This window comes from Herpailurus yagouaroundi, unplaced genomic scaffold, assembly GCF_014898765.1.
Source record: "Herpailurus yagouaroundi ecotype Mexico unplaced genomic scaffold, PumYag 222, whole genome shotgun sequence".
Lineage (NCBI taxonomy): Eukaryota > Metazoa > Chordata > Mammalia > Carnivora > Felidae > Herpailurus > Herpailurus yagouaroundi.
In genome coordinates, this window is record NW_024412453.1 from 11,126,238 (window position 1) to 11,139,364 (window position 13,127).

At 37.3% G+C, this 13,127-nt stretch overlaps 1 protein-coding gene across 3 annotated transcripts in view; it reads right to left on the reverse strand.

Annotated features, from left to right (window-relative positions):
* The window catches only part of ATF7IP2 (activating transcription factor 7 interacting protein 2), a 59,754-nt gene that overhangs the window by 28,006 nt on the left and 18,621 nt on the right, over positions 1-13,127 (reverse strand). For 2 of the 3 annotated variants that reach the window (XM_040459047.1, XM_040459049.1), the window contains exons 5-7: positions 11,281-11,415; positions 10,586-10,684; positions 8,577-8,731 (exon numbers count right to left, since the gene is read on the reverse strand). In XM_040459047.1, coding sequence (XP_040314981.1) covers positions 8,577-8,731; positions 10,586-10,684; positions 11,281-11,415 — 389 coding nt within the window. Of the gene's footprint in view, positions 1-8,576; positions 8,732-10,585; positions 10,685-11,280; positions 11,416-13,127 lie in introns of those variants that run through there. The other variant, XM_040459050.1, reaches the window with a different exon arrangement.

The following is a 13,127-nucleotide window of genomic DNA, read 5'->3' on the forward strand; positions in this document are numbered from 1 at the left end:
CCAAGCTTTCAGCCAGGAATCTATGGAGGGCTAGGTTTTTGTTTTGTTTTGTTTTTTTTAAGTTTCACATATGTTTGTTCCATACAAAACAAAACAAAACAGAGGGCTATGTCTTAAGAGCCAGAGTGAACGAAAGGTAGAAGGAACCCTGCCACATTCACAACAAGCCTAAATTTATACCATTCTCTGAGGAGCTTAGGTGACCAGGCCCTACTCTGCCAGAGGACAGAATGAACCTTGTGTACAGTATGATATCATTCCAGAGCCTCACCAATTTTTCAGAAATTATCAAGTGTGCCAAAAAACAGAATCAAATGACCAGAAACTGACAGAACAGCAATAGCAACAGTTACACAGATGATGTGGATGCTGGAGTTTTAACACAAGGACATTAAAAAAACTATAATTAATACTTTTAAGAATAGTGAGGGAAGACAGAGATATAGTTAAAGCCAGATGGAACATTCATCAGAAAAGCAGAAACTATGGAAAAAAAAGACTACGGTGAAACTAACAAGTCAATTCATATAAAGACACTATTAGGAAAGTGGAAGGACTTGGGACTAGAAAAAGGTATTCATTGTAAACGTATCTGACAAAAAACGTAAGACAGGCAACTCAAAGGGAAAACATGCAAAAGTCTTAGAGAAACTTCATAAAAGGTATTAGAATGGCTCACAACCATAACATTGTACTTCACTACATTATTAGAAGGAAATATAAATTCAAAACCAATATGTGGTGTTATCAACGTACCAGTGTGGCGAAGCAAAAAACAGAATATCAAGTGATGGCAAGGATATGGGAGAACAACCACCTCATTATCCTCTCTAATGGAAATACAGCTTTCGTATGATTTCCCTGGTAAAGTGTTTGGTAATATCTATTAAACCTGAAAGTACATACATACTCTAGGACCTACCAATTCCATTTCCAGGCAACAGAAATGTGTGTATGTACATTCACCAAAACACATGTAAAGGAATGTTCATAACAGCACTACTCATAATTTCCCCAATCTGCAAACAAACCAGGTGCCCACGAATAAGTAAAGTGAGGTATATTCATATGATGAACATTATACAGAAAAGAGAATGAACACATCATTGCTGCTCAGCGGAGCATGGATGAGCCTCACAACATATAATGTTGGACAAAAGAGGCAAGACACCAAAGTGTTCCCCGAGTCTGACTCCATTTCTATAAAGGTGAAAACCAACCAAAAACTTAGGTTAAAAGTTCAGATAGTGTTACTTAGGTCGCTCTGGTAGGAGTAGGATTGGTGATTAGGAGTGAGGCATGAGGCAGAGTGGATGGCACTGGTTTGACCCAAGAGATAGTTACAAAATGTTTTTATTTTCTAAGCTATACATTTGCCAAGCTATACATTTACCTTGTGTAGTTTTCAGTGGGCATTATGTCAATTAACTTAATTTTTAAAAATTATTTACATAAATGTGTGCGTATATATATGCATGTAGAAAAGTGTGTCTGTTTGTGTGTGTATATAAACTGTTAATACTTACCCTGAGAAGCTAATCTGTGTATCTGCACACTGAAGATTGGAGTCCCATGACCATTCAAAGACATGTGACTTTTATAAAACTGTTCTACTGACTGATACCAGTGATGGCTGGTTTTTTTTTTTTTTAATGTTTGTTTGTTTGTTTATTTATTTTTGAGAGAGAGCGCAAGTGGGAGAGGAGCACAGAGAGAGGGAGAGAGGGAATCCAAGCAGGCTCCAGCTGAAGAGAGGATTAATAAACTGGAAAATAGGTCAATAGGAAATATCCAGACTGAAGCCTGGAGAACAGAAGACATGGCGGCTACAGAGAAGCAAGTAATTGAAATACCGGAGGGGAGAAGAGATGGAATGGTGCCGAAGGAATATCTGAAGAGACAATGGCCAAGAGTTTTCCAAAGATAGTGGAAGACATAAAACCAGATTCATGAAAACGGTGAGTCCCAATCGAGATAAATTAAAAACCAAACAAACATAAACCCAAGCCCCCACAACTAGCATCATAGTGCACTAATGAAAACCAAAGGTAAGTAGGATATCTTAAAAGCAGAAATACAGACACGATCTTTGAAGAAACAACAATCAGACTGAAGCTAACTTTTCAACAGAGATGACAGAAGTCAGAGGTAAAGACATCTTGAAAGTTCTGAAAGCAAGTAACTACCTACAAGTCAATACCTATGTTAAAATAGTCTTTAAAAATATAGACAAAATGAGGGCACCCAGGTGGCTCAGTCAGATAAGCATCTGATTTCTGCTCAGTTAAGCATCTGACTTCTGCTCAGGTCTTGATCTCATAATTCATGAGTTCGAGCCCCACATCGGGCTCTGCGCTATGTGGAGTCTGCTTGGGATTCTCTCTCTTTCTCCCGCTCCGCTCCTCCCCCACTTGCACTCTGTCTCTCTCTCTCTCTCTCAAATAAATAAACTTAAAAAAAAAAAAAAAGACAGAATGGCATTGTTTCCAAACCAAAAAAACCTGACAAAATTTATCTTGAGCAAAACTAAAAAAAGAAATAACAAAGAACAAAGTTCTTCAGGCAGACGGAAAATTACCGCAGATCGAAAGACAGAAATACAGGAAGAAATGAAGAGCAACAGGAGTGGTAAATATGTGGGTAACTCTGAGTAATGACTGTAACAAAGCAGTGATACCAGGCACCTGGGTGGCTCAGTCGGTGAAGCATCCGACTTCCGCTCAGGGCATGATCTCACAGTCCATGAGTTCGAGCCCCATGTCGGGCTCTGTGCTGACAGCTCAGAGCCTGGAGCCTGCTTGAGATTCTGTGTCTCCCTCTCTCTCTGCCCCTCCCCTGCTCATGCTCTGCCTCTCTCTGTCTCAAAAATAAATAAAAACATTAAAAAGAAACAACAGTGATGCTGTCTTGTGAGATTTAAAATACAGAGGACTTTGAACAACAAGGGTTTGAACTGTGTATGTCCACTTACAGGTGGAAATTTTTTCGATCAATAATGTACAGTACCCCAAATGTATTTTCTCTTATGATTTTTAATATTTTTTCTCTAGATGGCAGTACTGTAAAAATACAGTATAAAATATATAGTACATACAAAATGTTTAATTGTTTATTTTAAGTAAGGCTTCCAGTTAACAGTAGGCTATTAGTAGTTAACATTTTTGGGGAGTCAAAAGTTATGTGTGAAGTTTTGTGTGTGGGGTCGATGCCGCATTATTCGAGTGTCAACTGTAATGTAAAATGAAAATGTGTGAAAACACAAAAGATGGAGAGCAGTAAACGGAGTTACAAGGTTCTAAGGTCAAGCACTGCCTACAAAATGGCAGAGGTAGCAATTCATATGATATTCTGATTACTAGAGTCAAGGATCCAAATCTGATCTTTAGGGCAATTTCTAAAAGAACAATGAAGATGTGTAATTAACAAGGTAATGGGGAAAGAGGAAAACAAGATTGATTCAAAAGGCTAAAATAGCGACCAACACACAGACACAGACAAGGGAGAAGGAGCATAAAATAGATGGAATGAAAGAGAACAGAAGAAAGACTGTAGTTCTGAACCCACGTATTTCAGTAAGATTACATTAGACATAAATCTAGATTTTCTAATAAATAGGCAACTATTTTCAAATTGGGTTTAAAACACGTTTAATTTAATAATTAAAAAGCTAGCACCCATGTAACCACCGCTTAGGTAAATATATTTTATATGATCAGCATTTCAGAAACCCACGTGCCTCTATCCTGTATTACAAATCTCCTCCATAAATAGCATTTGTAGTGCTAATTTGTTTTATTCTTTAGGTTCACCATCTAGCCTTGAATTCCTACATAATGTACTTCTATTTTTCTGGCTATTTTTGACATTCATTTGAACAGAATCGAACCATTCAATGTTTTTACGGGAGTAACTCAGTTGCACGTGACTGCAGTTCCTCCGTTTCCACTAACGTACAGAATTCCACTGTGCGGATTTACTGTAATTTATTCACTTCAAGTGTAGATGGGCTTTTTTTTCTTTCTCGTTTTTGACTATTATGGAAAATGCTAATAAATGTTCCTCTGCATATATCCTATTGCACATTTAAAGGGCATGTTTCAAAGGATAGGAATGTGAGGTCAAATGATGGTCAGATCTTCAATATTCCTAGATAATGCCAAATTTTTTCTAAAGCATTATACCAATTTGCTCTTCTAACAACAAAATTTTAAACAGAGTCAGTTCCCTTTATTTCAAAGCCTCTCCAATACATCTGGTGTTGTTGGATTTTTCAATGTTTTACTTTTCCTTACCTGATATGAAATGGCAGCTCATTGTGGCTTTAATTTGCATTTCCCTGATTACTAATGAAAATGAGCACCTTTTCATATGTTTATTGGTCATTTGGAATTCCTCTTTTGTGAAATACACATACAAGTCTTTTGCCCATTTTCCTTTTGTATTATCTGGCTTTTATTCACTGAAACTCTTTTATATATATACTCTGGGTGCTAGTCCTCAATAGGTTCTATGTGCTGCATATGTCTTCTTCACCTTGATGGCTTGTCTTCTCACTAAAATTATAGTGCCTTGAGAGAAGAAGTTTCCAATTTGAATGTGGTAAATCCAAAAAAAAAAAGATTTAATGTGATCAATTTTTTCGCTTATTGCAAAGGTATTTGTGTCTTAAGAAATCTTTCCTTATCTGAAGTTCATGGAGACATTCTATATTACCTTCTAAAAGCTTTATAATTCTCCTTTCGTTACTTAGTTCCTAATCCACATGAGGATGATTTTTATGTATAGCCTGATATAGGGATCCAGTTTCTTTCATATTTCCCTCAACAAGAGTAGCAAAGTATCTGCACTATTTACTAAGTCCCTCATGTCCCAGATGATGTGCCATACATTCTCCATCACTGATCACATGTGTGTGTGTGTGTGTGTGTGTGTGTGTATACACACACACACACACACATACACACACACACACACACATACACACACACACACACATACATACATACATACATACATAGGTTTCCGGATTCTCCATTTGTCTATCACTCGTATCACATTATCCTCATTATTGCAGTTTAGTAGTGTCCTGACATCTGATGGCAAACTCCTTCCTTTGTGTTTCTCTAGTTGATGGACATCTTGGGTTTCTTAATCTACTGCATTTACGCACACATTTTAGAAATCAAATCATCTTGTCAAGTTCCACAAAATTACACACTGGGGAACTGATTGGAATTGCACTCCATAAATTAATTTGAACAAAAGTGAGTACATTCTATAAATACTGCATTGGGCAACCCATAAACATAGTACATTTCTCCAGTGAATTTTTCTTAAAATCTCTGGAAGTTTTGTTCATTTTCTTCAGTTATTACATGTCTTATTGAATGTATTCCTAGCTTAGCTAATGGCTGTATTTGGTGCTACTGTATTGGTGTGGTATCTTTAAAAAAAAATCTTATAATTCCCTAATTGTTTGTATCAGGTATACAGGAATATAACTGATTTCTTACACATTTGAGATTGGCAATGTTGCTAACCTCTTAGTAATCCTAATAATGTATCTGTAAGTTATGTTGCATTTCCTACATTATAATCCTACCCTAATCATCCAAGGATAGCAATAATATTTCTTCCTTCTTTTTAAACCCTCTATATTTTGACTTCTTTTTCTTCCATTAGCCAAGAGATCCAGTAGAAGGTTAAAGTGATGACCGCAGGCATCCTTCTATTTTATATCTTAAAGGAAATACTTCCAATATTTCACCATCAGATCTGTTTTAGGGTTTTTGTAGATATTCTTTATCAGATTAAGGATGTTACCTCCCTATTCCAAGTTTGCCAGGAATTTGGTTTTTAATCATCAACAGGTATTTTGTCAAATCCGACCTCTATTGTGAGTTAACAATGATTCTTGTCCTGGCAAATTACATTTGCTGATTTTTTTTATTGTTGAACCAACCTGGCAGCATTGCTGTGACAAACTCAACTTTTATAGATTATTGGACTTGGCTTACTAGTGTCTTGTTTAGGATATCTGTGTCTGTTTTGTGGGTAAAAGTGGACTGTAGGTTTCCATTTCTGTAAAATGTTAAAATTGACTTTGTATCCGAATTGTGCTAGATTGTAGTATCTAGTCTCACAAAATGAACTCAAGTACTTCCTCTTTTTTTATTCTTTGGAAGAGTTTAACACCGGTGTTGTTTCTTTCTTCGGTGTTTTTAAAACTCACCACTGAATCCATCCATCCAGGTCAAGTTATACACACTTGTTATCGTGGCTGCCTAGGACAAGTTCCATAAATGGCAGATTCTTCATGACAGAGCATAAGGTAGATTGTTCTTATCAGATAAAGCCACAAACAAATCTGCCATATTGGTCTACAAAATGCTATTTTCATGGGGTCTTCACTTTTCAACTTCTGTCACTAGCATTTTATTTTTCTTTTTAGTCACTTGATGAGTTTCAGCACACACATTAAGAGGTAGTAACAACAGGGACGCCTGGGTGGCTCAGTCGATTAAGCGGCCGATGTCGGCTCAGGTCATGATCTGGCAGTTTCGAGGGTTCTAGCCTGTGTGCGGCTCTGTGCACTGACTGTGCAGAGCCTGCTTAGGATCCTCTCTCTTGCTCTCTCTCTCTCTGCCCCTACCCTGCTCACACTCTCTCTCTCAAAATAATTTTTAAAAAATTGAAAAGAAAAAAAGAAGTGGTAACAACAAAGACTCGATGAAATGGGACTCCTGGGGCGCCTGGGTGGCTCAGTCGGTTAAGCGGCCGACTTCGGCTCAGGTCATGGTCTCGCGGTCCGTGAGTTCGAGCCCTGCGACGGGCTCTGTGCTGACAGCTCAGAGCCTGGAGCCTGTTTCAGATTCTGTGTCTCCCTCTCTCTGACCCTCCCCTGTTCATGCTCTGTCTCTCCCTGTCTCAAAAATAAATAAATAAAAAAAAACGTTAAAAATAAAAAAAAGAGGGGCGCCTGGGTGGCGCAGTCGGTTAAGCGTCTGACTTCAGCCAGGTCACGATCTCGCGGTCTGTGAGTTCGAGCCCCGCGTCGGGCTCTGGGCTGATGGCTCAGAGCCTGGAGCCTGCTTCCCATTCTGTGTCTCCCTCTCTCTCTGCCCCTTCCCCGTTCATGCTCTGTCTCTCTCTGTCCCCAAAATAAATAAACATTGAAAAAAAAAATAAAAAAATAAAAAAAAATAAAAAAAAGAAATGGGACTCCTGCCTTCATAAACTAAATAAATGCTTTCTTCATAGCAGCTTCCTGGCTCAAAACTAAAATGAATATTAGGAATATTAGGAATGTTAGGGTTTCTTCCGAGGAGTCAAAACTGCATGTAAATTCCCAAATACCAAGAATCTACTGCAAATGGTGTAGATTTGGGATGCTTCTCCTTCTTTTGCTGCCTCCTTGAGTATGTGCAGTTCTCTGGAGAAAAGGTGCTGTTCTTCAAATAATGGCCATCCTTTATTTATTTTTGGTTATATATTTTTCTCTTTTTAAAAGCTGGAGTATAATTTAACATATAAAAGTAAAACCTGAGGACATTGTAAGGAGTTAATGTTAAGAATAAATAAATAGTATTATAAAGCTCCAAAACTGTTCAAAATCACCAAAGAAAAGAATTCACTAAAATGCCCCTCCCCCCATCATCTATCTAGGCTGGAATCAGTAATCGTGTTTCTTTGTTAAACCTAATGATTTCTTCCCTACCAGCCCCAAATCTTTTAGACTAGATCAGGGGTTCCAGGTCTTGGATGCTTTTTTTTTTTTAAGTTTATTCATTTTTGAGAGATAGAGACAGAGCATGAGCAGGGCAGAGAGAGAGAGAGAGAGACAGAGACAGAGAGAGAGAGAGAGACATGGAATCCAAAGCAGGATCCAGGCTCTGAGCTGTCAGTACAGAGCTCAATGCGGGGCTTGAACTCATGAACTGTGAGATCATGACCTGAGCTGAAGTCAGATGCTTAACTGACTGAGCCACCCAGGCTCCCCTTGGATGTTTTTTTAAGACAAGGAAGTTAGTCTGTTCACTCTAATTTGAAGTTGCCATGACACTGCTTTCAACCTCTAAGAAACTAATAATTTCAGGCACTTCTTCTCCACTCTTACTTTCCTAGCCTTAGTCTTCTCTGTAATTTTTGTAAGCCACTGTTTCACAGGACCTTGACTTTTCCGTGTGTAGAACAAAAACCACAGGAGTGATCAAGTGACCACTCTGGTCCCCATACCAAAGCTGGAACACAGCATAATGGAAAACCCAATCCCCTAGTCAATTCTAAACTTGACTTAGTATTGTTTTTCTTTTTAAGTAAACCCTACTCCCAGTGTGGAGCTTGAACCCACTACCCAGCGATCAAAAGTCACATGTTCTACCGACTGAGCCATTCAGGTGCCCATATTTAGTAAAAACCACCATGTAAAACAACAATGATAAAAGTCGTGGATAACCAATTCCATTCCTTCACAACAGACAAGAATGAATGTGAACATTTAAGCTGTTTTACGCTTGAGAAACATAGGTTTACAAGCATCTACTTAGTTAAGTATGCATTTTTATAGAAACGCCTACCTTTCAGAAACAGCATCATGTTTCCTTGATAAATTAATCTTTTCACTCGCATTTTGTGAAGGGTTAGCAGATTCAGAGTTCACCGAAGTCTTTCTTTTATCTGGACTACTGACTGACTCTGGGCTCTTATCCAAATTCGTCTCTGAATTTGTAACCTGTTAATTGGGTGAGGGGAAAGCACTGAAAGGGAGTGGAGTGTTACCACTTGTATTCTTCCACACACAACTACTAGGTAAACTTTCACCTGGAAAATGTTCTCAAGATATTCCCGAATACATATGGCAAAACATACGTTAAGTTATACGTATTTTGATGGCTAATGACCATGATTGCAGTTTCTCTGCCAAAATGAATTTGAAAAATACTTCTAGGAAATAAAAATGATAGTAACAAATGAACTTGTTAGCTTGCATGGAAAAGAAAAATAAATACCTAAGTACTTATACATTTTATTCCTATCAGACTATGTTATAGGAACTCAGAAACATTAAACTTTAATATGCAAATTTTTACTTTCATTATATTTCTAATAATAAGTGAAAACCAGAAATAAATCAAATTTCCAACTTGTTCTTCCAGTTGGTGAGTTTTGTTTAAAACTTGGAAGCTGAAGTACTTAGTACATGCTTTGGTTGAGAACTTAACAGTATTTTTTTTTTAAGTTTATTTATTTTGAGGGTGGGGGAGAGAGAGGGACAGAGAGAGAGAGAGAACTTGCTGACAGCGCAGAGTTTGATGTGGGGCTCAAACTCACAAGCCGTGAGATCATGACCTGAGCTGGAGTTGGACACTTAAGTCGACTGAGCTAGCCAGGTGCCCTGAGAACTTGCAGTACTTAAAATATCTGTGTTAGTTGGGGCCCCTGGGTGGGTCAGTGGGTTAAGCATCAGACTCCTGATTTTGGCTCAGGGCATGATCTCACTGTTTTGTGGGTTCAAGCCCCATGTCAGCCTCTGTGCTGACAGCTCAGGGCCTGGAGCCTGCTTCAGGTTCTGTGTTTCCCTCTCTCTCTGCCCCTTCCCTGCTCATGCTCTATCTCTCTCTCTCTCAAAAAGAAATAAACATAAAAAAATATTTAAAAAAAAAAAGGACAAGAAAATTTTGTCAATCATTTGTCAACACATTCAACAACTTAGATAAAATGGTCACATTCCTTGTGAAGGTAACTTACAAAACTGACACGAGATCAAAGAGAAAAATGTGAATTGCCCCATACCTATTAAAGAGTTGCATTTCGAGAATAAGTCTCTCTATAAAAAAAGCTCTCACCCAGAGAGTCTTCAGAGATGGATTCTATCAAACATTTAAGGCAGTAACAAAAATTTTACCACAAACTTCCAGGGAACAGGGGTAGGAATGCTTCCCAATTCATTTACTGAGGCTAGCTACCATAAATATGATACCAAAGAAAATAAAGACACTACAAGGAAAAAAGTCAGTGAACGTACATTGAAGATTAGATTCAAATTTTATATAAAAAATATAAACAGATGCCAAACTCCAATGATACCCTTGCTGAAATATTTTGGAAATACATTCTGCTACAAAACACGTTAGTATTTAAGAATGCACCAAATATAAAGATGGCTTAGGAGACGAATGGATTGACAGATACATGACAAAAATCAACACATAAAAATAGTAAAGGTAGAATTTAGATGCCGTGTATACAAGTGTTCACTGTTACATTTTTTCAACTTTGCTGTAGTGTGTGTTTTAAATTCTTTATCCTGATAAAATGGTGGGGATGGGAGCAGTCTAGGTAATCACAAATCACCTCTCTACTCACTTTATTTTCCTTTATTTTTTACCTCTCCACTCACTTGATGAAAGAAATATAAGTGGCATTTGGAGGATACTCTGCAGACTATCTTCTCCAGAGACAGCATCATAGGAACATTCCAAAAACAAATGTATTGTCTTTAAAGCTGACATTTCCTTTCTTAAAATCCAACTACCTGTAATGTGGGTCAGTGAGGTAATTAAAACTCCTATATGTTTATACCAACCTTACAGGCCGTTTTATTGGTTAATACATTTGGTTCCAAGCAATTCTTTTGAGTTTGCAATACTGTTTTAATGCGTCTTTGAAGTTTGGATATTTTCGCCTAGAAGAGAAAGAGAAAAACAAATATGAAACCAGAGTACTAAATAATATATAGAGATGAAGGGAAAACTATGTATTTGTCAAAGTAGTCTTCTAACACTTAGGTAGCCACCCAAGTAAATGAGAAATTCTTATATAAGCAAAGATTTAAATAATGTTTGATGCTGATATACCATTTCAGAATGGAAGATAAAAACCCCAAACTTCTAACTGAGCCACAGTAACACTAATGTCGGTACAAACACCAATCAGCAAGTAACCTTAGAAAAGTAGAACCAAACAAAACCCCCGAGACAGTTTGAAACAGGCTGTAGGCGCTCTAATTCAGAATATGTTTTGAATTAAAAAAAAAAACAACTGCCTATGTATTAGGTCAATCGACACAGAATTACTGACAACAGAATAGCACAGAAGAATATTTCTAAAAGTATCTCACAAGGGCCACTATTGCTAACAGATTCTATCGCCTCTGGTATAGTACATAATGCTTGTGGTCAAGGATCAGACTTGGGTCTGCTTTATTGTTTCCGTTTCCTAACGGGTAAAATATCACTACATTCCACTTCCAAATTAAATCAGATGAAATTAGAAACTTACGAAGAGTTCATCAGCTACTGCTTCATGTTTATTCCTGCACTGTGTCCTCCCAATGCGTTCGGTCAGTTCTTTCAGTTTGTTATCAAATAGTTTGTAATTTACACTATAGATCTCCTGTCGAATCAAATGTTTGACCTAGAATTAAAAAAAAAAAAAAAACCCAAACACCCCATGTTTCAAGTTGAAAAACAATTTTATTTTCTACCCCTTCAAAAGATCTTTGCTCTTTTTTGGATTTACTGTAACCAATAAAATATGCTTTTTTTTCATATTTTTATGTTTCTATGTATATGACTGTATGCGTAAGTTTTATAGAAGTTCGAATATCAAATTCAGCAAGACACACCATCTATGGAGATGCTAATTTTAGTTTCCTGTAGTTTCAGCTGAATTCCATAATATATATTAAAGGAAAGGTAAAAGCCTATATCCCGTTTATATATATATTTTTTAATTTTTTTTAACGTTTATTCATTTTTTGAGAGACAGGGCACGAGAGCGTGAGCAGGGGAGGGGCGAGAGAGAGGGAGACACAGAATCCCAAGAGGGCTCTAGCCTCCAAGCGGTCAGCCCAGAGCCTGATGCGGGGCTTGAACCCACGAACTGTGAGATCGTGACCTGAGACGAAGTCAGACGCTTAACCGACTGAGCCACCCAGGCGCTCCCCCATTTATATTTTTTAATAAGCATAACTGAAACCTGTATTCCATAAAAAGGATCTCTACCTATCTGAAAACCAGAGCCCAATGAACATGGCTGGTTGGTCTGTAGTAAATCTGAAGCAGATTATGGAAGTCTGAACCTTGGCCCAGTCATTAACAAGCTACACAATATCTCTCGGCTTCATTTTCTTTGTCCACATAGGGGTAGATAATACAATGCTGAACAAATGATCCTCATAGGATTTTTATAATACGAAAGGTTAATATGTGAAAGAGCTCCATAAAATAGAAAATAGTGAATTGGCATAAAGGAAGTAAATATGCAACATAATCCACTTTACTTGCATAGGTTTTTTTTAGGGGGTGACTTTCCTATTGTTAAAACTGAAAGAGGCCAGAACAATTAGGTAGTGACTAATGCCGTTTGGCATAAAACATGCTATCCTAACAGTCTGTAGTAGCTATCACACGAAACATTAATGCATTTCATTGTCTGGCTGTTTTTTAGAAAACAGGCTGGCCTATTTTCAGGGAGTGTAATTAATCTCAATGCCCATGGCTATGAAAAGCTCTGTCGAGCCATATATTCAGAAACATCCACTGTACCTTTTTGAACCTGTAACCTCCTATAAGCCACTTTCCTAACACAGTAAGTAGTCTCTCTTAGTAACAAAACCTGTCATGATACACTTAAGGTATTTATTGGTAATATTTGTATTTTTCCCCATAAATTCTTGTTTCTTGGTGTCTGAAATTAGAACACAAAGCTTCTATGTTAACTCTTTTATACTGGTATCACCTGGATGATTTCTCATATTCAGCAATTTTATTTGATTATTCCTAAGATTCTTCCTTCACATTTCCAACCGTTCTTACTCTTCAACATTATCATCTACTTGATTTTTTCTGTAATGCTTAACATTTCTTCAGTGGTTTTCTCAATATTAGGCACGACTGTCATTTTCACTTTCAAACTTTTAAGTATTTGATTAAACTAGTAAGTGCTCAAAATAAGTGTATTATATAAATAAGTGCTCAGAAAAACATACTATTTTTTACTGTCGGGTGTTACCTGTTACCCATGTGTGGTTTTTATGGGTTACTGCATACTTGCCAGTTCAATGGCTGGGGTCAATATGTAAAGCTCATACTGAGATGAATCTTGGAGAAACTATCTAAATGTTT